A 26,268-nucleotide genomic window follows, 5' to 3' on the forward strand; every position below is an offset into this window, starting at 1 on the left:
TCAGTCTCATGTGTTTTAACGAATCGCTTTAATTATTAAGCTTTTAAATTATAAGAAAACTGGAAGAACTCATTTAAATTTCATTTATTTTCGGTATAATATTGGTACGTCTTATTTTATGTCTTTGTACCATTATGACTTAATTTTAATAACAAAGACAGTAAAAATTGTTAAGTATTAATTGCAAGAAGCTCCTATGAATATGAGATAAATTTTATGGCTAAAATTTTACAATTACATAGTTTTTCTTATAAAACTATAAGGATACAGGAGATGTGAAATTTTACAGCAATTTCTAAGGTAATCATTTCTTTAGGTTTAATAGGAATGATGAATACAAATGAAGAATTAAGCTCAGGTTTGAACGCAATTGATTGTTCATTTAAAAATGAATGTTCGTGTAAAGATGAAAATACTAGAGAATCAGTGTTACAAAAGCCTAGATATAAACTTCGAATAGCAGCATATAGAGTATATAATTTGAGAAAGAATCCTGAACCTAGCAGGGTAAATCAGTTACCAAGTGGAAGTAATTATTTAAGTGAATTTTGTAAATTAGTATGTAAACCAGTGTCTGTGTCACTCGTAAGATTATCAGACCAAGACTTGAAGAAACTGGGTAGAAAAATATCATCTAATGTTGAATCTGTTAGAAGACCTTCATTAGACAATTCACAGCATAAGTTTTATGGATATGAAAGAAAAAAGAGGAAAAGTACTATTAGTATAAAAACACATAGCAAAGATGGGAAACAAATCCATATTGAAACGGAAAGTAATAAAATTAATAAAAATGTGGATAATAATGTTAATGAGAATGTGCAGAAAAATGTTGACAAAAATGCAGCACAGAAGCAACCTAAGCCTTTATGTAAAAAACATCAGTTAAGAAGTACAGTGACTTCCAAAGTACAAAGATCTAGCAAGAATGAACAATGTAAAAAAGATTTACTAAAAACTATTAAGCAGCCGATTATAGTATTAAATAGAATAGATGAAGTAATTAATAAGTTAGCACAATCCTTTGCAAGAGTGACATCGAATAAACAATACTGCACAGTAGAACAGTCAACAGTCAAACAACATATAGCTGTAACTCAAACTGAGGAAGTTGGGTTGATACCAGAACCTTCATTGATAAGCACTAATGGAAATAATTGTCTCCAGAATGACAGTGTTGCTGATAATATTAGTGAAGCAGATAGTAATGACATACCCAAAATTAAGAGGAAATCTAGAAGAAAAAATAAAATCTTTGATGATACTGATAGTGAAGATGATAATGATGGATGGTATGAAGCGAAAAAAGGAAGATGGGATTTTCCAGGACAGGAAATTGCAATAACTGCTGATAAATGCAATGAAGATGTTCAGGTCAGAACATCTCAAGAAGTATGCATTTCTAGTAAATTAAATGAAGTTACTAGTGAAAAAATTATAGAAAGAAATCTAGCCATTCAGAATGTAGAAGTCAATAACAAGAAAGAAGGAATGGATCTTGAGAACATAAACATTGATGAAGTACAAGAAAAATTAAATGTTCAAGATGAAGATGTAAATGTTGAAAATGAAGGTGTAAATATTGAAAATGAAGGTGTAAATATCAAAAATGAATATGTGGATGTCGAAAATGAAGATGTAGATGTCGAAAATGAAGATGTGGATGTTGAGAATAAAGATATAGATGTTGAAAATGAAGATGTGGATATTGAGAATGAAGATATAGATGTCGAAAATGAAGATATAGATGTCGAAAATGAAGATGTGGATGTTGAGAATGAAGATATAGATGTCGAAAATGAAGATGTGGATGTTGAGAATGAAGATATAGATGTTGAGGAAGGAAATCTAGACATTCAGAGTGTAGAGACAAATAACAGAAACAAAGAAGTGGATGTTGAAGTACAGAATGAAGCAGATGATGAAAATGGTAAGGAAAGTTTTGAATATGAAGATGCAGGTGTTAAAGGTGAAGAAGTTGATGTTGAAACTGAAAATGGGAGGTGTAGTTTGGATGCATCAGAGGATGTAATTCAAGAAATTTCCAGCTTATCTTCAGAACTATGTTTTGAACATACTTCAAAGCATGATGCATGTTCTGTAGATGAATCTGTTCATAAAAATTCAGAAATGCAGCAATATATACTAAAACCATTGTTATCTGAAAATGAGTTAATACAAAAATATAAATTGTATAAACAGCCAAAGATTTGCTTGGTAGATTGTCAGCATATTAAAATTCCATCTGGTAATACATATTCAGTCATGGAAGTTAAAAAACTGACTGAGAAGAATATAAATATTTTACTAAATTCTAATGTTACACATACAACTAAAAATGATCTAATTTCAGACATGTCTTGTTCAAAGAATATGACTGTTAAATCAAAATTTGACAAATCTGTTTATGCACACAAAATACAAAGGGGGAGGAAAGGAAGTGTGGAAAGAGAATCGGTTTTCAAGAAATCCATAACCCCTAAGAAAGGAAGAATATACAAGATGACGTCTGACAGCATCATTGGACATGGTATTGTATCTCCATATCTTTCAAAACAATCTATCAAACAATTAAACACACTCTCTTTCACTTATCCACAAAAGCCTAGTAGACTATTTATTAAACTTACAGAAATTACAACTAAGAAAGCAATACTTATTACTTCCAACACTATTGCAATAAAAACTAATATGACAGGGAAGAATTTTTTAAATAATACAAAACATCTTTATGTTCTAGGTCACGCAAGTTCTCCAAACAAAAATCAATCGGAAGATATAAGAATTGGGAATTGTAAGACAGATATAGAGAAAGCTATGTTATCATGTGTTTACATAACTTCTCCGACAAAACATAAGAAACTTGCAGAGAAGAAAGATACTATCAAATCTAAGGAAGTTTCCAGTACTTATAAATGCATTGTTTGTGATCTTTTCTTTGAGGAGTATGTTGTTTTACAACAACATTTGAGTACACATACAAAGCAATGTCAGCAGAAGGCTAAAAAAAAATTACTATTTTCACTTTTGACACCAGAAAAAGACCTACAACAGTCTCCTATTGAAGATAGTACTTCTCAAGTTGCATCTTCATGTAGACCATGCATCGATGGAGATCAAACAGAATCTCGGCAAAAAAGTCTACATAAAAAAATAAAGGAAGCGAAATCCAAACAGAGTTTGTCAAGGAAGCACAAACTTTGTAGACCATCCAAATTGACAAACGAATGTAGTGTATGTAAGCATGAGTTTCCAACAGAATCAGATTTGGCAGCTCATATTTTTTTACACACGGAATTAGAACTGCAAGAAGCATGTGATGCTGAAAACCTAAACAAGCAGGAAAATGACGTTAATATTCCAGAATCAGATACTCGGAGGGCAAACAATTCTGTGACAAAACCTACTCATTCAGTTGAAAAATCTCCAATGAACTTGAATGAGAGTAAAACGAGTAGTTTAGAAACACCACCTCTGCAAAATCACAAAGAACACATACCAAAAGATGTTAAATCTATAGATGAGAAAGCTTCAATGATATCTAAATTAAACCATCGAGAAAGTAATTCTAATATTCAAATTCCGTGCGGGACGAGAAAAGCATTGTTTAAGATATGTCAGTGTCATAACGTAGCAGACACCAACTTCGGCTGTCTGCGAATTGAGATAGTTCTCCTATGTCACACTTGTGGAGTATTGTTCCGAAGCATGGAATGTTTCGAGACTCATTATCGCCTTCCAGAATATTCAGTTTGTAATCAGAATCGTGCAAAGAGTGGCCGATCTCCAAATTTATTCTGTGCTACTTGCGGAATGATATTTAGCTCGGTGCAAGATGTGCGTCAACATCTAGAAATGCATGTACGTTTCAAGAAAGACTGTAAAATGGACTTTCGTTGCAATATTTGCAAAGTAATGTTCATTGGAATTGGACCACTCTTTTACCGTCATTGGGTAAACCATACAAAAGATCCATTCTGGCTAGCAAGTAAACAATCATTTCCCAAAATTTCTCTGCTGAACTTAACATCCAAGAAGCTGAGTGTGGCATCTAACCCAGGTGAATTTGTTACTTATAAATGTCTAGACAATTACATTTATGTTGCAGAATATGTTTGTTCGAAATGCAAAACAGTTTTCAATGCAGAAGACCACTTAAAGGTACATGAACCGAATTGCAAAGAAGTTAATGCAAAGGTGAAGCCAATAAAGTGGCGTTTAATTTGTAAAATGTGTAAGATAATTACTCGAAACAAAACAGAGTTGTACGAACATATGAAAAGCAGGCACAAGCACGCCGCGAATCCTCAGTTTGTAAAGTCCCTTACAAATACAGCGCTAGCGTTCATTTGCAAAATTTGTATGGCGAGCAGTGCAACTATTGAGGAGTTCAATGAACACTGGTTTGATCACTATATGAGTCGACCGTGGTTCCAATGTTCATATTGTATGCTATATTGTCAGAACTTGGATGTTCTCGAAGAGCATCTCAATTGCTACCACGCGGAAGTATTAAAAAATATAAAGGACATAGTTGCAATAACTTCTATGGTACTCTATCGAAAAGTAAAACATATTTGTCAACTATGCTGTACTGGTTTCATTTCAGAGGAATTGTTAAACGAACACAATAATAGACATGACCCAGGTAGTACTTTTCAACTTGGAAATAGTAACAAAGCGACGATTAAGAAGTATACTTCAATGCTTGAAAATCTGACAGATCAGGTATCTGATAAAGGTGATGAAGATGCAGGGGAACAAGCTGACAAAGGTGATCCACAGACAGAAGATGTAACTGATAAAGAAGTTGAAGTGTTAAAGGAGCAGATTAATAAAGGAGATCAAGCTACAGAAGAAAAAATTGATGAACGAAATCATGTAATGCAGGAACAGACTGCACAGTGTTCAAAGTCTAAGGCTGACCTTGAAAGGGAGAAATTAATCAATACATTGGAAGGTAATGAGGAGGAGGATTCTGAAAACGAGTTGGTGATAGACTTGACTGATCATACAGAGTCACAGAACGAGTTGGCAGTGACAGACAGATTTAAAGAAAAGCAAATTGTATCTACCGGCACGGTAGGTACGTTAAACACTACTTCACAACCTATTCCACCTCCAAACAAACCAACAGAAACAAACAATGCAACGAAACAAGTGCATGGATTTCTACGTGTAAAAAAATTAGAAGATCTTTTGGAAGATATTAGCACCTTGCATGAATGCAAGGCGTGCAAGTATGCTTGTGGATCTGTTGAAGAACTTCAGGAGCATCTCTTGACTCACGCAGTTCAAAAACAAGCAAAAGTGTCTTCTGAGGGAACTTCTCAGCAACTTGTAAACTTCACCGAACAGAACATAGATGCTAACAAACTTCCGCAGAATGGACAGATAGTCTTTGGAAAGACTGTCCAGATTCCAATCCTGTCCAATCTCTATCCAGGAACAGCGACCAACGTGAAATTGTTAACTACGAAGCACATTCCTCCCGTTTCTTCTTCACAGGCTTCCGTAAAAACAGCGTACCATAAGAATCTGCCGGCTTGTAATATTTTTCGTAAATTAACTATACCAAGTTCTTTTATCCGATCGATTGAAAAGGTTCCCACAGCAGTGGAAAGTGGTTCTCCCAATGCACAGAGTCTTCCAACGGCACCCAGAGTTGATTCTGATACTAGAAATCGGCAGAATCCTGTTAATACATCTGTATGTAAAACAAATTCGCACACACCTCATAGAACGAATGTTCCCAGGAGAGACAATGTAGGTACTGTTAGGAGCAAGAACAAGTACATTAATCAACTAGAGGGCTACAATACTTATTCTAAGCCCATCCCAGCCATGCCGACGACATATACATATTCCAAAGACGAAAATGGGAAGATTAAAGTGTTTGCAAGTCATAGTATCGATAATGCTGTAGCAAACAACAATGCGAACTACACAAACGGCAACCAGAGTTATATCCAGACGTCGCACAACATTCAGAACCAAGTGAGGTCGAATAATCCTCCCACAACAATGTACTCTCAGTACCCCAATTCTAATACTGTTTACACTACGAATGGTCAAGGGCCTGTACAGCCTCAGCAAATGGCGCAACAGGTGCCTAATCAAACACTAGCGCCAACCGTATCACCTGCTTTTTATTGTAAAAATCCTACAGCAGGTGGGATGTCGATAGTAATTAATCAAAATGCGCCCAGTATGCAAAGTTTGCCAGTAGTGGACGTGAGACAGCAACAAGGACAACAACAACATATCTATCAGCCAGTTTATAGCAACCCAGTGGTTTCGGTAGACCCTTATGTAGCACAGTCACAGGTATATTGCGTTATTCAGACAAATCTGTTAAAAGCACGTATCCTTTCCGAAAAATGAATTCTTTTGTTACTGTTTAATTCGCAGAACATTATTGATTATTCTGGAACTGGTGAGATTTATCAGGTGACGTCGAATGAGTACTCAGGGCCGGTCAATCAAAATGTCCCCAGCTGCGATGTGTCGCTGCAAACTACACCAACCTTTTTTTGCACCTACTGTCCAACGGTCGTTTCGTTTGTGAGTGAAGAGTTATACAATATACACATGAGCGTTTACCATAATTTCGTTTGTGAGATTTGTGATTTATCGTTTTACCATGTCGAGGACATGAGGGTTCATAAAATGAAACATGGGTTGAACTAAACAGGTGTAGTATAATGCTAGTTCCACCGATTATTGTTAAAAGTAACGATTAGAGACGTTACGTTTCCAAACAGTTTTGCCATTACATTAATAATATTGTTACTACGACATTACTAGGAGAGATTTTGTGTAGCACAGTTCCACATGGAGCAATGCTACGAAGTGTTCACGCATTTTATTTTGAACACGTTAAATACCAAGGACGTATTGTTAATGATATATTATCTGAATAGTTTATCGCTGAACCAATACATTATAAGGAGTACGTCGGCTTAGAATGTTCCCAGTTTAATATATTACTCAAAAGTATGGCTTTTGTAACATCAAAATTAAGATATATGATTCCGTTTCTTTTGATTGATTCGATAAATATTCACATTCTTTATTGATTCTCATTAATTCATATTTTGAATAGATCATGTCATTTCAAATCGTAGTATTTTCATGTTCGGATTTATTTAGCGTTTGGAATATTTACAGTTAGGTCCATCGTTATATAATTTATATTATTTTAGTTACTTTTACAAGTTATTATCCTTCTATTATGAAGGAACATCTATTTTATACGGTATATATTTTTTAACTAGAAATATTGAGTTTTGTTCGAGAAAGTTTGTAATTTTTTTTTTCTTTTTTTCTAAACACTTCGATCGCTATTGTATGAATCGGTTATCGTGTTATTGTTGGGACTGTCAAACTTTTATATTATTGTTAATCATTTTGGAATATTTAATTTTCTTTCAAAAAATCATTTTTTTTTTAAGATATAAATTAATAGTTCCAACAATAGTACGATTCAGCGAGAAGAGTTTGATACACATGTGCCTGTACATGTGAAAGCCGGCAGTACGACATGTAAAGTACTTTTGCAGCTTACGAAGCGAATTAGTTAACGAGCGACATTAAAAATTGAAGGATAAATTTTTATAAAAAGATCTCCGAAAAAGTTGATCGATTAAAGATTTTGTAGACTGTAGCTCTTATGTGCGTGTAGGTACATATGAAAATATATTTGTAAAATGAGAATACTCTATAGTATTTTTTGCTACCATCTTCACGTAGCCGTAAGCAATTATCGGTATTTAAAGCTCCAATATACGACGTATGAATAGGTTGTCTGTTAACGGTACTATACCTACAAGTAACTTATCTACGAACTTGCTTTTTTTTAAACGACATTGGATATCTGCATTAAAGGATATTCATTTATACAATCGTTTAGAGTTTTGGAGGCAGTCAAAAGGATTGAACGTGATTAAAAGTAATGCAAACAACGTTTACATGCTTGTCTCCTTTATTCGGCACTTTGAGCGTTTTTTCACTGCTTTTGTTTTTACAATGATCGCCACTTTAAGAGGGTCTTCCTGCTCTAAAGGATCGAGACGCGTAAAATCGTGGAACTGGTCGCGAACATTGGGATCATTGTTAATTTTCTGCATTCGCAGCGCATAGAAATGTATAAAACAGAATTGAGACGTGAATATTCGGTGAACATGAAAGTTTGCACAAACGTCCACGGTCTAACAGCTCGGTTCCCACTAATTCTACGAGTTTTCTTAATAAAATAGAAATAGGAGCAGGAGGACCCGTCGATCTCCGCACTCGATGTGAAATACAGTAATTAGTCGGGGCGGCTGTAACGAGCAACGGTGTGGACACAGTCTCGATTAATATTGAGCGTCGTTCTTTGCGATTATAGTCGTTGCTCGTGACAATCGCGCGACAGGGACGAAATCTGCTTGGCATTCGATCATAATCGAAAGACTAATTGCTTGTTACACAAAGTTACCCTCTAAACTGAAGGTACAGGGTGCTGCGAAATCGTTTCGCTGGGGAACGTTGTCCATAACTCACGTAACTAAATCATTTAATTAGAATGTGAAATTTTTGAAAAATTTCTGAAACGTGTTCGGAATAAGCTAACATTTGCACTCTACGTGGAAAACAGTTCAAGGAAGTAGCCTATGCAAATGGTAATTTGCTAAGGAAATTGAAATTGAAAAGTTTTGCGAATTTTGTGTTACAACATTTTAAAAATTATTGATAGCTCTCTCTCTCTCTCTCTCTCTCTCTCTCTCTCTCTATCACGCTCACGCACACCCATTCTCTCTCCTTTCCTCTGGCGGGTCGGAGAAGTTTGATTACACCCTAAGAGGGTTGCATTCGGGTATTCTTATCTCATAATGAACGGTCCTTATGTTAAGGCAAGCCTACATTATCACCCGGATATCGCGGGCATATGCTTGTTTAATTAATATACAGTTTAATCTTAGAATTTGGCACGTGATTCACATAAACACAATTTTTCTTCATTGTGTCTGAATTCGAACGAAACCGAACGAAAGTTCTTCTGTACTTGCCCTAATGCAGTACAAGGTACATGTCACAAAGCTACACGCTACTCGAATTTAATTATTTAGCACGGTAAAGGAAACGAGAAATCGTTAACGCCGAAACTATCGAATCGATCGAATCTCTTCGTTCGTGATCGTTGATGGAACGTTCATTCGTTCCGACATAGGCTTGTTCGGTCAAAATCAGTTCTCATCACTTTTTTTATTCAACGAAGGATCAGGGAGATCATTAGATAGTTCCAGAGTTAAAGTTTGCTATGGTCGCGACTTTGCATTGGTGGATCTCAAATAGTTTACGGTAAAACCGAGATTCAACGTTTAATTAGGCTCGGACAATAATGTGGGTAGATTTTGGAAATAAACTCAGTTTGCAAATGAAAGTTCAAGGAACCCATGCAACAAGTATATACAGATCTTGAACCTTTACGAACTAAAGCTTTATGTAAAAGTGAGAGTAACGTAATGGAGAAAGCAAATTTATTTTTAACCACCAATGTAGAGTTCGACAATTGTCTAGTAACAATTCTAGCTTATCGATTAAGTATCTCTACGAAGGGTGTTTTTCCTTCACGAGGTTATCCTTCGTTTAATTACTAGTAATACTGATATAGGTCTTTGACGTTCATTTCACGCTTACGGCGTTCGCGTTAACGTTCATCTGTAAAAATCCGTGGACAAATCAACGAAAATGGTACGCAGAAAAATTCAGGAAAATCTCTAGCTGCCTAACTATTTTACAATATACAATTGAACCTCGACTTGCGCAAAGAATATTAGAGCTGCGTTTGATTTGCTATTTCCGTTTTGGATAAACGATCAAACATTGTTCTTAACATCGTAGAATCTTTCGATTTGTAGAAGGTTTTTCGAGAGCAATGTGCTAAATTTAAAGCTTTGGTTTCAAGATGTTTAAAAACGGATTGATTAGCAAAAGCTGTGAGATCGAATAGAACGTACTTCTGAAAAATGTTACTTCCCGTTTCGGAAACCGCCTGTAGATCGTGCAAGGGACTACTAGATACTCTAAGATATTTTATTTTGTGTTATATTATACTTCGTCACATGGTACTTGAGCCGACGGAGGTTTTATTTACGACTATATGGTGTATCTCCCTATCGTTTTACAACCGATTTGCCTGGAGACCTCCGTACACGTAACTGCTACAATAATCCTACAGACTAGACGTATAATCGGTGGAAAAATATCGTATTTTGTTGTCGGAATATCATAAATCTGCACGTAATACATTGGACGTTCTATATCCAGCAGCTTAACCTTTCCTTACGCATACGAAAATTGTTTTGGCCAACGGACACCCGTGACCATTTCCCATAGCGCGTTTCCGGTGGCAACAAAGATTCGCTTTTCTCTTTTACAAATGGATACCTAGATTCGAGGGCTACCTGATCTTAAGATGCGTCTAGACATTTCGGGATCATGGCGGATTCGAGTTTAGCAATTTGAGGAATTCAAAGTAGAGACGAAGATGGAGATTTCGAGGTACAGGGATCTGTCTGGGTACCAGAGACTGCTAAAAGCGCGAGCTATGGAGCAGATCCAAAGGTTAAGATTTTGGCCCCCAAAGCTCAGAATTCTCGTGTCTCTGGACCTAGAGTTTCGTTAGATTTCAAACGACTCATGTTCCGAAAATTCAGATGACGGACATCTTCTAGGGTGAAGGAATGCTTCTTCCCGCCGGAAACGTCGATAAGATGGTATCGAGTATGGAAGCTCAGGCTGCTGCTACTATCTCTCATAGCTACGTGTATCAACTTCGTGCCTTCTCTCTCTCTCTCTCTCTCTCTCTCTTTCGTTCTCTCGCTCTCTCGCTTTCTCGCGTTCTCTCTGGACATCAGAAATGGTAGCAACGTGCACCATTCTTAACGATTTATACGACCTAATCGCCTAATCTATCTTCCTTAGATAATTACCTAGTGCCTAATCGTGTCTCTTAAAAGGTATCGTTGGCATGTAGACGACGAAACTGGCCAAAGGTCCTCGATCTATTCCGCGAATCGATCGTTCTATCTACAACAGAACACGCGCAAACAGACGCTCGCTCCGTAATTTGTACAAAAATGAATCACCGTGTCCGAAACGTGAATGGGTTCATTGGGTTCGCGAGTCAGTCTGGACAGGATCGATGCAACCGCGAGGGAAGAGAACGTTTACCGATTCAGAGCCGAGAGACCCTTTGGTATCGTCGGTCGTTGATCCGGTAAACGAATCCTTTCGCCTCCTGCTATCCATTTCCGTTCCTAGAGAATAAATTTTCTTGACTCGAAGTAGGGAGAGATCCTTGGGATCGCGATGGAGAACTCGCTTGGCGAATCAAGCTAACAAGTTTTCTGAGTATCAAGCGACTCGAACTCTGTCATCATCAAAGATCGAAGGGACGCGGCACGGCTTTCTTTAAAAAAAAGAAAGAAAAAGAACGAGTATCGGGAACCGCGGTAGACGACGAATCACAGGTTCCCGGTGAAAACTCTATCAACTCGTCATCGATGAGAGTGAGACTGGTGATTGAATTATGTGCGAAGGAAGTCGTCCGTTCGCTGCTCGCGAATAAAACGAACGATTTACCCTAACGATAAATTACTTTACATTTATATGGTGCCTCTATTTGCCGTTGTTCACAGCTGTTGGGCGACGAGATTCGGCTGGAATTCGGAGAAACGCTTCTCGTAGGAATCGCGGACTATTTTTGGTCAAGGTACTGCAGTGGAAATTTCGGACGAGTCGAAATGTCGGATGTTTCCGAAAAATGTGCACCGATGGACCACAGGTTGCTCGGCCGTTTCGAGGCGGCGTCTTAAAATCTTCGATAGAAAACCAGAATAACTTTCGAAAGTCGTAAAACGGGCAGTGGTAGAGTTGTACGATAGTTGAGGGAGGGTAAAAAAGGATCGGACTCGTGACTGATCAGACGGGATTCGATTGTCGATTGTTCGATCTTGGTTCGTGGTCCTTTGCTTGCGCATCCGTCGGAACAACCACAGTGACATGGAAAAAAAGCACGCGTGGCACAGAGTTGCAAGAAATTCTCGAATCGATGAAATTTCAAGTTCCGAAAGGTTCGACTGCCGACGATTGCAGCGTTTCGTACAAGTGGGCCGATCGAGTAATCGGAGACAAGCTGTTCGAGATGTTGGGGAAGGTGTTCGTCGAATTGCACCCCGTTCGCGGGACAACTTGTCCCAGCCAACGAAAAGTCGGCCGTCGAACCGTCGCGTGTACAAGATTGATCAGCGCGAAACGAGGTCACTGTGCTTGTTCCGGTTGCCATGTTAGGTAGCCTCTTCAAAACCTGCTGACCGCTTCGTCGTCGGTGACGAAGTAGTTCGAGTTCTTGACGGCCGAGCTGTACATGCTGTAGGTGGGACTACAAACGACCAACCCGGTGGTGCAGCCGCTGAGCTCCTTCTCGGTGGTGACGGATCCGTGTCGGGCGATCGACGACGATCTTCTGTCCTTCTTGGCCAAAGTCATCCGACAGTCCTCCGGCCGTAAGGGCATCGAAGGATACGTCGGTTGCCTGGCCAAGGTAGTGAGCGCGCGGTCGCCGGTGTCGTTGAAGCTGCGCAAACGTTTGAGACCATAATCGGAGAGAGTGTTCGAAGAGCTTAGAATGTGGAGGTGATTTGCAAAACGCGCTATCGTTCTCCATTGACTCGACATTGTCTTCGTCGAATTTAACAATCGAAAATCTCATCCTCGAGTCGCAAAATACTATGTCGTATGAAGAAAGTTTCTCTGCCTCGTTAGGTGCTTCGGTTTCGGAGCATTTAAAGAGGCAGCACGGGCTACGGAGAATACGTAATAACGCGCGTCGAACATCATCTTGCAAAGCGAGCTCTAATCGATCTGCGATATCCAAGCGTAGCTCCTAAGTTTGCCAGGCGCTTACTCGTTCGATACTCGTCGATCGTGCTGTAAATCGTCGTTAGCTGAAAGCGATCGGTTTTTCGTGCGACGAGCATTTAGCGAGCCTCTACGAAACGAAAGATTTCAAACAACGCAGCATATTATTTTGCGAACAGCAGTCGATCTAATTTAGCATATTCAAGCAAGCTTCTATCACTACCGTGGGCCCTAGTTCCGCCACGGCACGGACTCGTATTGGCAAAGTAGCGTAGCTCTTCCGAGAACATTACCGAGCTGAAAGCAATTCATCGATATTCCAAGTGGCCCTCGAGTCCCTGCCGCGGTAAAACGTTGCAAGAAGAAAATGAAGCGTCTATTATAGATACCTATGATGCCTGACGATGCCCCTCTTGATCCTGCAATGCTCGTTACCCCCTTGGCCCTCCAGAGCCGTTCCATGGGTTTTGCAGGCCTCCACTCCCATGGGAACGGGAGACAGAGAGCCTGGCCCGTACGAGCCGCTGCTCTGTCTTCTGTCCAAAATGTGAACGAGCTCCACCGAGGGCGTCGGCGAGAACGTGCCCTACGAATCCGTCAAACCAACGTTCCAAAAACAACCGACCATAAACCGATTCGGTTTCTGCAGATTACCATCCAAATAAAACGCAAACGATAAAAACCAGCGGGAACAGCTCAACAGCTCTGCCAAGCTCCTTCCAATTTCTAAGGACGGGATCACGGGATTGGGTCTCCATTGAAACAATAAAATTAAACTTGTCGCAAGTGGTTTAATAAAGTGATTTAAAACAACGTAACAAGATGGAAACAAACTTAAAGTAGACGCAACGAAAATGGTATTGGACGAGTCGGCGAAACACGGGGCAGGTTCCTTTTTTAAATCGATTATACTTTCAATCTAGCTCCGAAAATATTGTGGTCTTCAAGAATCGTGCCCCGTGTTTGTCGAATCAGGATCAAAAGTGTAAAGGACCAACGAAATCGCGATCAGAGTGCCACGTAAGAAAAACGGCAATGAAACTTGAAACTACGGTAAACGGAGATAAGAACGGGATAAAAGAAAAAGAGAATAGGTACCACACAGAGGTATAAGCGTATCTCCTCTTCCCAAATTGTCCCGTTTGGTTTACAAGCCAAGGGACAATTTCAGAGAATTGACCGTAAAGTGTCCGAGTTGCGTGAGAGGACAGTCGGCCGCTACAAAGACGCGACGTCCTGTTCGCTCACCTGCAACGACGGTCTCCGAAGGGTGCCACCCTCCATGCCGACCAGCTTCACTCCCTTCACGTTCTTCTTGATCCCTATGGTGGTCAGCATGCTATCGGGAGCATTCTGGAACTCGGCGTTGCTCCTCTCGACGATGCTGATCCTCTCGCTCTCCCTGATCTTCTCGTTGCCCATAGCAGTGTCCGCCACTCTGGCGTAAGGGGGTCCGGGGGTGATGGGCGCGGCCACCGTGCAGTTCATGGGGATCGCGGTCATGGTCACGGTGTTCCCCGTCGAGATCACCGGCAGCATCTGACCGATCGAACCCCGTAGATTCCTCACGCCTAAAATCTGAGCTCTGGAGAGGTCGGTGGCCTGCATCGGCGCGTAGTGGGTTGGCGTGGGGATGGGTCTAGGGTGTATAGAGTTCCTCAGGGTGTGCAGATGCTGGAGACTCTGGTTCGCCTTCTGCACCACGTTGTTCACTTTCGGAGTCCCTTTGTCGTAGCTGTCTCCGCCCAAGGTGCTGTTGTCGCGGTCCGTCATGTCCTCCACGGAGTTCGTGGTTGTCCTGTCGTCGTCGTAGCTTCCGGTCCCGATCCCGTCGCAGGAGTCCATCCCCGAGGTCGACTTCTGACCACGAGAACACGGTGGTTAGCGCGAGGATCAAAGTTAACCGAAACCTGGGTCTTTCCAGGAAATGTTTCAACTAGCGCGAACGCGGTCTGCCGCGGGCGACCCGACGCGTTCGCGTTCGCGTTTGCGTAAACGCCGCAGGGATCGGCGGATCTCGATGACCCTCCGCGGAGAGAATCGCGGGAATTATTCATGAATCGGTTGCAGAAAACATTTCAAACACTTCGAATCCGTCGATAGTCGAGCAACATATTCGAGAGGTTCTCGTTGAATATGCATCGCGGGGCACGTCCCACTCTCGGCCGGGGATGTTTTGTTTGAAAAGCGACTCACATTAACGGAAGAAGTGTCCATTAAAGCAGCGCCGGAGCTGCTCTGCACCACCCCCGACTGGTCCTTCGATTTTCCAGGCGAGTAAACGCTGAGCACGTCACAGCAACGCGGGAAATAGCCCTTCCCGAGGAGATTTCTGGTGAAGAAGCTCGTGACGAGCAGAGTGAAGAGGGCTGCCAACATGGCGCCGGTGCGGAACGGAAACTTCTGTGTCTGCGTTTCCGTGTCGTAGAACGGGTACTCGATCAGCGCCGGCACTCCTAGGCCCTTCTCGCCGCCTAAATATGCAAGCATCAACGTAAACGACCGTGTGTGTCGAGTGCTAAACGATTATACACCGTGTTCAAACTATTATCAGCCACCCTCGCTCATAGAACGCTGGCTGGCTGGCTGGCTGGCTGGTCTTCTACCAGAAGGGAATAGCACTTGCTCGATGCGCGCTGTACGGTTTCTCGGTATTGCCTCGCTTTCGAACGCGGTTTGTAGAATCGACTTCGTTGCAATTGCCTCGACGTTGTTGCGCGAGCAAATGCGCTGGGTGTATCGGCGAGCATCGAATATCTCGTTCGCAAAGATCGTTTTGAAACGGGGCAAACGGCGACTCTCGATGTTAAAGCGAAACTATAAAACGAACGAAACAAGCTCACCACAAAGGCGCAAGACAACGGCGACGAAGTAGGCTGCCAGGCATCCGTAAGTGTCGACCAGAGAGGGCCAGTGGACGACAGCCAGCAATTGCGGGAACAGTATCACGTAAACGAGATCGGAGCACAAGTACCTTGAAAGAAACGTCCACTGGTTAATTACGCTGCCCCCCCCCGGGTCCGTTTTGAATTGTGGACGAGCAACGAACCGGCACGGGACGGGACGGTCCGAAGGAACCGATTCGAACTGGCTCTACTCACGACAAATAATAAACGCTGTCCACCGTGAGGGCGATTGCGGTCGACAGTCCCGTGATTACGACCATCGTGATCCTCAGTATCCAGTTCAGCTCCCTTTCGGATGCCTGCAACAAAATGTTTGCTTCGGCATCCTTCCTCGTCTCCGCTTTCCACATGCCCCCTAACATTTAATTGGCTTCGAACCGAATCGGGTGCGAACCGTCGGACGTTGCGAGAGGCAGCGACTGCAGATTTTCGAAAAAATGACACGTCGGCCCTTTCTGGTACTTACCTTCGGTCTGAGAGTCAGCCTGTAAACGTTTCTGGCGAACATCGAACTGCTAGCCAATATGCCGGAATCTGCTGACGACATTACCGCTGCCGAGATCGCTCCCAACCCTGGGGATCGATTACCAAGTATAAATGCGAGGAAATAAAGCAATCTCGAGTGCTCATAAATCTCGTTACATTTGCTTCTGTATGGCTCTTTGCTTCCTTGCTTCTTATACGAACCGCATTTCAAATTGTTCTACCCATTGATCGCTGGCGCATCTACTCTTTCGAGATCTTCCAGTACAATTGAAACATGTTCTACGATATAAGTCGATGCACCCAGAGTACTAATTACGTTCTCTTGGACTCTTGACTCTTTGCTTGAACCGACTCTGCGACAAATTGCAATTCGCTCCTTTACACGTTTGCTCGTTCGTAATCGAATTCGAATAGTTTATCAAATAAATATTTATTACGAATAATCAGATTCTCTTGGAGCCGTTTTTAACATCGTCGAGCTCGTTCAATTGAATTTTAGAATCTTTGTTAAATACGATGCACCGGCGACGATACTACTCTTTCTCCGTTTTCCGAATAAAGTTTACAAATTCATCCTCCTGAACTTCCACAGATGCAATCGAGATAAGAAACACGACAAGAATGTCATACTCACCGACGAAGGAGACCCACTGCGGTGTCAGATAGCGCAGCACCATGGGCATAGCCGCGTTCGCATCGTGCGCCGCCCAACTTTTATTGAATCCGTCGACCAACGACCAGTCCGTGGCACGTGCCACCACGCCAATTAACGCCGACGGAAAAGCAAGGATCATGCAGCCGGACATGGACCCTATCGACAGCGTCATCGCCATCGTCGTGCTTTTCATGCTCAAGATTCGCTGGAAGTAGCCCTGGAAGAAAGTCGATCGCAAGGTACGTAGAAAAAAACCGCCCCTTAAACAAATTGATAAATTCTCTGGGGGGGAGGGGGGCAGAGAATAATCGCGAGACAAGAGAAGAGTTTCGTAATGACGCGGGAAGGGGGCGGTTCTACAAGGTGTTGGCTCGATTCGCACCTGCCACGGTATTCCGCCGAATATCAGCAACAGCATCCCGTCCACCCATTCGCCCAAGTCTTCGTTCCTAATTTCGCCGAGCCATTCGCGGGTCGTCAGGTTCTTCTCGAAGGACACGGCGGGATGGAGCACGGAGAAGGGCGCAGCTATCCCTAAGCCGACTGCGATGCACGCCAATTGCAACGCGTCCGTGTACGCGACCGAGTACAGCCCGCCGAACATAGTGTACCTTTGCCAACAAAGACCATACACCCGTCGGCTACGAGATCCCGTCTTATCGCGCAGCCTTGGTTCAAAGTGTTCGATCCGCGCTTGAAAAAGACCGAAAACGATACCGTACTCACGTTACTGCGAAAACAGCGGACACGCAGACGCTGATGTTAGGGTCTACCCCGGCCACCACTGCCAACGAAGTCCCGAGAGCTCTGAGCACCGCGGCGCACCAGAACAGATCGCCGCAAAGTGCAGGCAGAAACAGCAGGCCTCCGACCCCGGCGCCGTATCTCTCTTGAAAAGGATCCAGCATGGTCACGTGTTCTGCCTTCCTCATTGGTCGCACGAACAGCACCGCACCTGCGATCCAAAGTCATCCTCAAAAGGATCTATGCACGGTCGGTCGAGACCCACAGAAAACGTCTCTCCCCTTTTGCTAAATCTTCGCCGATCGAAGAATCATTTCTTTTGGAATTTTGCAACAACTCTTTGCTAAGTCCACGTGTCAAATAATCTCGACGATTAAAAGAGAATCGTCGATTTCTCTGTTCGAACGTTACGGTCGGCGAACAAACGTACCAACAGTTCGTCGACTGTTTGCGTTGCTTTGCTGCGCGAGTAGACGCGTGGAAACCCCGTCGCCGCGACGAAGAATCGTTCCCATGGAAAATGCCAATGTCTCTTCGTTACATCGTCCACTTTGCGAGATTACGGGGAGGAGAGGCGAGCTGCGGGTGGATCAACGGCGTTTCGATCGTTCGACCGTACGATCGCGCTTTTAATTCGATTTTAGAGTGGAACGCAAACTCTCCGCTGCTAATGCGTAGAACTTTCATTAATTGGAGTTCGATCGGACTCGTGTCGTCCCGCGACGACATCCATCCTCCTCGCTTTTGGCAGAGCCTGACAGTTGCTGGTAAAAGGGCTCGATGCCAATTACCCGCTCTCTCTCTCTCTCTCTCTCTCTCTCTCTCTCTCTCTCTCTCTCTCTCTCTCTCTCCCGCTCTCGCAGCCACCCTTGCACCCCGAGTGCGGTAATCGAATGATTCATGGAACTTTCTGTTTGCCCTGCGGACAAGCGGACGCCGCGGTTCGGCAGATTATTTGAATAATTACGAATTATTTGCCGGCTCGTCTAGCTGCTGGCGACGGGAGGACTCCGGGAGACTCGAAATGCCGACTCGAGGCAGTCTGCAAAATCTCAACCGGTACGAAATTATATCGAGATTTGCCATTTTCAAAAGGAGGTGCGCGGCGATTCGAACAACGAACAGAGAAGCAGGCAGATGCGTTAACGAACCGGAACGATGGCCGTGCGTGGTCCGAAACCGTGCGAGATCGATGCCCGGTGGTTCGCATAAAGAAACGCGAGAATAAGGGAAGGAGTCTTTTGCCTTTTCATAAAATCGTTGACACGATGCTTCTCGATCCGTCCCGAATCCTATTATTCGTTACCCTTCGTTCCGCAGACACTACGTCAGCTGGTTCTAGAGACGTCGACCGAGAGCGACGGCGACGGCGACGGTTTCGAATTGATCGGTCTTCGATCAGCCTTCGCGGAGACGTTGCAAATAAAAGCTCTTCGATAAACAGAGAGAGAGAGCTGCGTCGCGCGTCGGTCGCGTACCGTATCCGCCAAGAATAAATTTAACTAACGTCGGATGTCCTCGGCCTTGGCAATTTCCAACGAGATCGTGTTTCTTCGTATCGATCTAATTGCAGCCCCGTCGCGCGTCGCGCGTCGCCTCCTCCGCCATGTTCATCCTTGGTGCGTGTCGGTTAAAGGGTTAAGGTTACTCTCGACGCTGATACGCGTTATCGGAAACCTTGGACGCGAAGGGCTCTCTCGAAGCTGCGCGCATTTAATATTCGCGGTCTGGAGTTGCCGTTTCGCTTCGACGAATACCAATAATACGAATAATTAAATATGCCACGCGCTGAAATTAAAGGAGAGGCGTATTCATGTTTAACCAGTATCGTTATTTATTTGAAAAAGGTCATACCGAACAGCAGGCTGAGGCTGTAGCCGAAGGGCACTTGACACCAGGCCAGTCCTCTGGTGAACATGGCTTCCGCGGTCCCGTTCACGTAGGCGCCGCCGACCCACGTGGCTTCCCATGGAAAGCAGAAAACGGGTGGTATTCACAATTAGTCCGTCGGTCGAGCGTGATAATCGCTCTTTCGCGGGAAAATGTTACACCGACCTCGGACCGGTGATCTGTAAAAGCTACGCGAATTACCGGACACTAGATCTTTTATGCCAGAATCACTGAACGTTGTTGTTTTTAACCGGTTTTAATAGGAACTCGTACATCTTGCCGAAAACGATTCGTTCCGGATGAAAGAAAGCTCTCTTGTTCGCCGAGCATATTTGCTTTGAATGTTGAAGCGAAGCCGAGGAAGCGGTGAGAAGAAACGGTATCAAAGAAACGGCAGTCGCGTTTATTAAATTTCGCTCGAAACGATCGTCGCAGCGAGATCGTGACAAAGCGAGGGGTTGAACGCGAAAGAGGAAAGCACTCCCGGCATCGCGTCGCATCGCCCCGATCCCGTGAATCCGTCGACGAGGATGCGAAAGAGGCGGCGCAAAAGTACGAGCGGAGATATTCCTCAAGATCGCGGAGCCCGGGACGCGGTGGCCGAGCGTGGCTTGGCAATCGCGTAGCGAAAACTTGTTCAGAACACGTTCGGAGCGCTTTCCTCCCATCGCATCGGTCCTCCCATTCATACGGGGCTATCGAGGCGGCTCGGCGCGGCGCGGCGCGGCGTCGGAAGAGAAGATAATTATGGCCGTGGCGTTTTTCCCTCCCCGGCGGAGCCTTCATTAAGGTAATGGACGGACGGAAAAATGATTTTCCACCGCAGAAATAGAGCGCGGATGAATCGCAAGTTGAATCGAGTCGAGCGGAACGTGGTGCTTGTAAGCGGGACGGGTAAACGGAACGGAAGAACGAGGGGGGAGGGAGCGGAAAAATTCAAAAAAAGGAAAACGTCCGAGAGAAGGGGGAGCGAGAGAGAGAGAGTGAGAGAGAGAGGGAGGGAGGGGGGGAAAAGAAACAAGCGAGAAAGCAGGCATAAATGCTCGGAGTGAAGAACGGTCGAGCGAGAAATGCAATTGACGGGGCGACAAAGCGGGATTTCCCCGGTGTCCCACTGCCTGTCCCCGATAAAACTCCCGTATGCTATGTGCAGCGTGACAGCGTGCCTGCTCGAGCTGAGCCGAGCGGATCGGAGCGGACCGGAGAATAGGAACGCGCCAGAAAAACTGGTTCCCGCGGATTTCCTTCGTTAGCCTGGAACTCTTTCCCAGTGACGCTCGTCACCGGGTCGTCTAACTTAATCGTTGGACTCACGGTTCGTTTCGATTCTATTTCATTCGATTTACCGTCCATCTCTCTCTCTCTCTCTTTCTCTCGATTTTGCTCCCGTCTCTTCTCCTACCGATCTTCAACCTTTCTATTCGGTTACGGCGATGCTTCCTCGACTTGTTTTTCGTAGGAATTCTAAAAGGATTAAATTCTCAGTGTCACGACGTCTTTGCATCGGCACACTAAACACATCTAGATGACTTTCGGCTAACGAACAACGAATGAATAAAGAAGCCAGCAAATGACTTTCTGTAGGAATAATGGGCCGAAATAATTTGAGCTTGTCGGCTCGGGTTTCGGTCTAATGCCAGCCTGAGGAGGGGAGTTAGGATTATCGGGAGCTCGTTCTTTCCCAAGCTTCTCGAGTTTCCTAATCTACGTAAGGAGGTTTCCGCCTGATCTTGAATCGTCCAATTTAGAGGATTATCAGAGCATAATTTGGAAATTCCCCTTTGGATACTTGGCCATGGCTGGCGCGTAACAACTAGACCCGACCATGAGTTTACCCGATAAGGATTACCCGGCTAGAATTCTTGAATTCTCTACCATCGCCGAGGTACGAGCAGCTCGATCTCTTTAATGAGATTTTTAATTCATTTCTGACGGGGTCTGCTAAGTAGTTTACTCTTCTGTTCCTTTCAATATCCTCCGCCTGGAACCCTCCGTTCTCCTCGATACTCTTTGCTTCGGTCTTTTTATTACTTTAATAATAACCCCGCCGAGCTTTTCAATATTATTTACCATAGTCTCTTTGCTCTGCTATTAATCGTGATTGTTCGATCCAATCTCCGACGTCGTGCTAATATCTTCTTCGCTCGAATCAGTCGTGAAATATTATTTCGTTATCCGAATACGTTGACAGAGACTTTGATAACAATCTGAAATTCTAACCGGCGGAAATACTAATTGCCGCGACACAGTTATTCGCCGCGAATAAACGGAACAATCCCAAGAACATCTCCCCGAAATCCAGTTCCCGTCGTCGGATTATTCTTCGCGCGAGATCGCGAAACTTTTGTATTCGCTGTTTCGTCCCCTCGACTCGACACGCCACGCATTTAAACACCCGCGGCAGGGTGGTTTCACCCCCTTAGCACGAATATGGGTCGCTAAAAAAAAAGAAAAAAAAAATAACAACGCGACGAGCATTTTCGCGAACTCCGTGGAAAGTTTCATCAAACGCGGGGCTCGCTGCACGCTCGGCTGATGTTCTTTGTGCGTCCAGAATGACCGGCTTCTCGAATGGCGGAACAATGGCCGGCCGGCCGGCCGCGAGTGCGTCACAACCGACAAAAAGGAGAAAAAAAATAGCAACGGCGCGCGGAGAGAAGGAGAAACAGGCTTTATGGGAAGCGAGAGATCGAAGCGCGATCGGGAGAAACAGATTTTTTCGCGAGCCAGTTCTGTCCGGCGTCGTTGGCCTGCTGGAGCGAAGAAAAAGATCAAAGGGATAGCGGGCGGGACGGGAAAGGGGGTTGCTCTTTGACTCACCAATTAGGGTGAAGATACCAAGAAGCGGGCCGAGGCCGCGATTCGCCAGCATCATGGCATCCTGGACTTCTCGTGCCTTTTTCCTCTTGACGGCGGCCGCCCAAATGCCGACACCCAGCACGGCCAGATAAAACACGAACACGCCGACCACCCCTATCACGTACACCCCCATCGCTGCGGCTTCACTTTTGTCCTCGCCTGGGATAACCCTGTGATCCCCTGTAACTGTAATCACCACCACTAGTTACGCCGAGTATCGCTTCCTCCTCTCTCTCTCTCTCTCTCTCTCTCTCTCTCTCTCTCTCTCTCTCTCTCTCTTCACACCGCTCGCGCATCGCCGTTTTCTAATTATAACACACCGCGCTCGGAGCGACTACGGGAGTTGTCGCGTCGATCCGTAAGCATCTCCGCTTCCGTTCCATTGTTTTGCAGGTAGAACAGGGAAGCATCGTGGAAACGTACGGTCTGCTCGTACGCCAGGAATCTCGATTTATTTATTACATTCACAGTGACGGCACGACGGCGGACGCCATCCGCCCTTCGCGTTCGAAGCCGTTTCGACCCAAGTTATTTCTTCTGAGCCACTGTCTCTCTATTTCGCGCGACTAGAAATTTTAAATGGGAAGAATCGATAATCGGTACAATCAGTTCTACCGCTCCGTGAAACAGCCAAGGAATTTCCCGTAAATAGTAAACGGGGTAGACTCGAATTGTTATTTTATCTCAGTCACGCCCACGCGCCTTTTATCTATAGACTGGACAGTTCGGATAGAGTTAATAAAAATAAAATTGTCCCGTTACTATTAGCCGCGTGACATAAATAAAACGAATGAATGAAGCTGGATGTAAGATTATTTTAAAATTACGGCTGCGGAGAGTCGGAGGACGTCGCCTGGGTTAAAATAGGATCATCGAATTAAGAAATTAGAGGTAGATCGAGAGAGCTCTGTTCGCGCGCGAGCCTGGCAAATGTTCGATCGGTTGGGCTGTCGATAAAATTCAAAGAAAAATGAACGTGCTACTAGAATTTATCGTTGGACGGATAAATGTTAAAATCGCTGGAAGGTGCGACCACGCCTGCGGAGTTACTTTATCATTTCCTCGGCAAGCCGATTCTCTCATTGTCACCATGGAGAGCGGAGGCGATAGGATTACGTTTCCACGTAGCTGCGAGAGATTCCTCTCCCCGGGGGCGATTGTAATTTCCTTGGAAGTTTAAAGGCATTGTCGATGCTCGCGCCAAAGGAGAATCGTTAATTAACAGGGTGACTACGACAAGGACGGGCTGGTAATTGCGCGCGTGTCTCGCAGACGAGGAGGAGACCGTGACGGAACCCGAGGCCCGAGGATCACGGCGGATGGTAGAGGGGGATGAAAGCGAGAGATACAGAGGGACATAGGGGGAAGGAGAGGTTCGAGTTGCTGGAATCCGCTCGACACTAATTTTCCGGCGGGCGTAATCAGTATCGACAGAACAATCGTGATACCGCGGTGGTCGTGTTCTTCCATCGAGTACCTCTTGTGCCGCGCGAACGACGTCCTCGATGACTCGGCGGACACAAGAATCAACCGTGTCGATGGATCGGTACCTCGAATAATGACTGTGGACGAATCAGTGGCGAGAATCGCGCGCGATCTTGAACGGGGAAACATCCCCTCTGGCGAAAGGCAAGGAACGCTTTGCCGACGAGGATTTTTCAAAGTATAATTATGGAAGAAACTGAACAACGTCTACAATGGGGACAATCGAGCGATGAACGTTCGTTTTGGTTGCGAACAAAGTCGACGCAGATATCGGCACGATTCGGACGCTTCCAAAATAAGCATATCGTGGAAACCATGCGAACGCATGCGGTCGAGATGCTGTTGAAAGAATTTTCTTTCAATTGGCCCACGACAATCGCTCCGGGCGTGAAAGTATTGATCGCGCGGTGTCCAATAAAATTCGCTGGAGAGTTTCGGGTATCGTTTTCAACGGAAGAGGAGGAGAAGGTTGGAGGTTGGAGGTTGGAGGCGAGTGTTGTCCCGGCACGCTGCCACCGGAAAAAGAGTCAGCGACACGGTGGCTGAAAAGAGAGAGGGAGAGGGAGAGAGAGAGAGAGAGAGGGTGAGAGCGAGTGAGAGCACGGGGGCAAAAGTTAAAGCTCGGTAAACTCGTCGGGCGAAAGAGAGCTAGAGCAACCGAGAGAGGAAGGAAGACAGAGATGTCGACAGGGATAGAGCAAGAGAGAGAGAGAGAGAGAGGGAGGGAGAGAGAGAGAGAGAGAGGTCGCACACGGTGAAGGAGCTAATCGACCGCGGCGGCAATTGCAGCGCGGATTAAAATTCAAGTGTGGCCCAGATATCGGACACGTTGGGTCGTCGGGTCGTGACCTCTCTGGTTCTGGTTTCTGGTTCCGGATAGGCTGCTATACTCACGTAAAATTCAGCCGATCCTCCGCACCGCTCCTACCCCTCGGCATTATTAATTTTGTATCGGGGCCGCTCGCTTTTTCCTTTTTGCTCGTCGGCTGGGTCTGAAAAAAAAACCATACGCGAGAAATGAGAGAGGCTCGATTTGTTCCCATTCGATGGAAAACTACGTCGACTGCCGCCTCGATTTAATCGACCCGGCTAACTTTTCCTTTTGTTCACAGGTTTTTTCGAAAAATGTTCGTTCGATCGCCGCGCCGAGCCGATTGTCCGACCGAAATTGCCGGCTGTTTTCATGGATCGCGAAGCGCAACGAATCCGAGAGCCTCCGAGGTGGCTGCCGCCCATGATGTATCGGCCGAGTGTCGGGAGCCATCCTGGAAGCCTCGTTCGTAGGTTTTAATGAAAGTTTGCTGCACGGTAAGCTCGAGAAGCTGTTAATGTCGGATCAAAGATTTAGATCGCAAAGTTACGAGCACCTTGGCTTCTAGGAGTCGGAATAAGCGCCGTTCCCGTCTTTCTATTTTCCGTCGAGCCACCAACTATTATATCTTTCGAACAGTTTTATCACCGTCCCGCGGTTATTTAATCGCTTTTAATACCCGAGGCGGAGGTTACTCGCGACTGAGACGTGTTCGGTAATAAAAAATCAATAGCGCTTTTACTCTATTTACATCGGCTGGAATAAACGGATAGTTCCTCTTTCAGGTTCCGTGTGAAATCAAATTTTAGAGAACGTCTCGCGAACGTTTCAACTATTTCCTAGACGGTTTCGTAGCTCGAAATCCATTTACAACAGTTTCGCCGATGATTTGAAAGCGGGCCCGTGAACATTTCGCATCGCGAATTCCCGTGGACCGTGCGAAACACGTGTTTCGAGGGCCGGGAGAGCTCCGTTTTCGGTAACTTGGAGCAAAGCGCGCGCGATTTCTGCAATCAGAGGCATTTGAAATTCGTGAATCCGCGATGACGGGGGACGCGTCGTCCGACTCGCTGGGGAACGTCGCCGATCGTCTTTCACGATCCATGGTATTGGATTGAAAAGAAAGAGCTTATTTATGTAAAAATTCGGAGAAGGCTAATCCCTTTTTTCGCGTAAATTCGGAAAACGAGCGTGTCGACTGAACAATAGAGCATTGATATAAACGCGAGAGGGAGGCAAACGCGCGCCATTTTGAATAACGTTGAATAGAAATTGGGCGCCGAAAACCAGACAAACCCCATGCGAACACGGATTTCATAAAAACACCGCACTTCAGAAAACCACAGGCATTTAATGAAAGAACTGTATGGTAAGTTGCACTTTTCTAAACGAGCCCCCCTAAAAGGGATCGAAATAAAACGAGATATCGCTCGCGATTGTTCTCGGTAGATAAAAAGGAAATTGAACCGCGTCGCCCATTTGATCGAATCCTGTGTGTTTTATAACGTACCGAGCATTTCCATGCC

General features: G+C 44.6%; 2 protein-coding genes across 8 annotated transcripts in view; one reads left to right on the plus strand and one right to left on the minus strand.

Annotated features, from left to right (window-relative positions):
• Positions 1-26,268, plus strand: part of LOC144476681 (uncharacterized) — a 39,968-nt gene that overhangs the window by 502 nt on the left and 13,198 nt on the right. For 2 of the 7 annotated variants that reach the window (XR_013495061.1, XR_013495063.1), the window contains exons 2-6: positions 317-2,248; positions 2,354-2,530; positions 2,741-6,327; positions 6,412-6,564; positions 25,044-25,239. Coding sequence is in view for 1 of the 7 variants with exons in the window: in XM_078193797.1 (XP_078049923.1) it covers positions 328-6,327; positions 6,412-6,690 (6,279 nt within the window). In the remaining 6 variants the exon portion in view is untranslated. Of the gene's footprint in view, positions 1-316; positions 6,328-6,411; positions 7,862-16,890; positions 17,193-25,043; positions 25,458-25,527; positions 25,969-26,268 lie in introns of those variants that run through there. The other 5 variants (XR_013495064.1, XR_013495065.1, XR_013495062.1 and 2 more) reach the window with 5 other exon arrangements.
• On the minus strand, positions 12,346-22,592 carry LOC144476687 (high-affinity choline transporter 1). Its single transcript, XM_078193808.1, has 12 exons — positions 22,408-22,592; positions 19,552-19,659; positions 17,680-17,908; positions 17,336-17,564; positions 16,933-17,170; positions 16,279-16,385; positions 16,008-16,111; positions 15,750-15,880; positions 15,103-15,380; positions 14,155-14,766; positions 13,296-13,492; positions 12,346-12,622 (listed from the first exon to the last, which is right to left on the minus strand). Exons 1-12 carry the CDS (start codon positions 22,577-22,579, stop codon positions 12,346-12,348), a joined length of 2,682 nt encoding a protein of 893 aa, XP_078049934.1. The 5' UTR covers positions 22,580-22,592.

The sequence above is a fragment of the Augochlora pura genome, chromosome 11, assembly GCF_028453695.1.
Source record: "Augochlora pura isolate Apur16 chromosome 11, APUR_v2.2.1, whole genome shotgun sequence".
In the NCBI taxonomy this organism is placed as follows: domain Eukaryota; kingdom Metazoa; phylum Arthropoda; class Insecta; order Hymenoptera; family Halictidae; genus Augochlora; species Augochlora pura.

Coding starts and splice junctions, on each gene's coding strand:
- LOC144476687 (XM_078193808.1), bottom strand. CDS start 22,579: ATGGGGGTGTACGTGATAGGGGTGGTCGGCGTGTTCGTGTTTTATCTG. Junction 17,909..19,551: donor CAGCCTCAGCCTGCTGTTCG/GTATGACCTTTT, acceptor TTTGGATCGCAG/GTGCGGTGCTGTTCGTGCGA. Junction 12,623..13,295: donor GGCATCGTCAGGCATCATAG/GTATCTATAATA, acceptor ACGTTTGCGCAG/CTTCAACGACACCGGCGACC.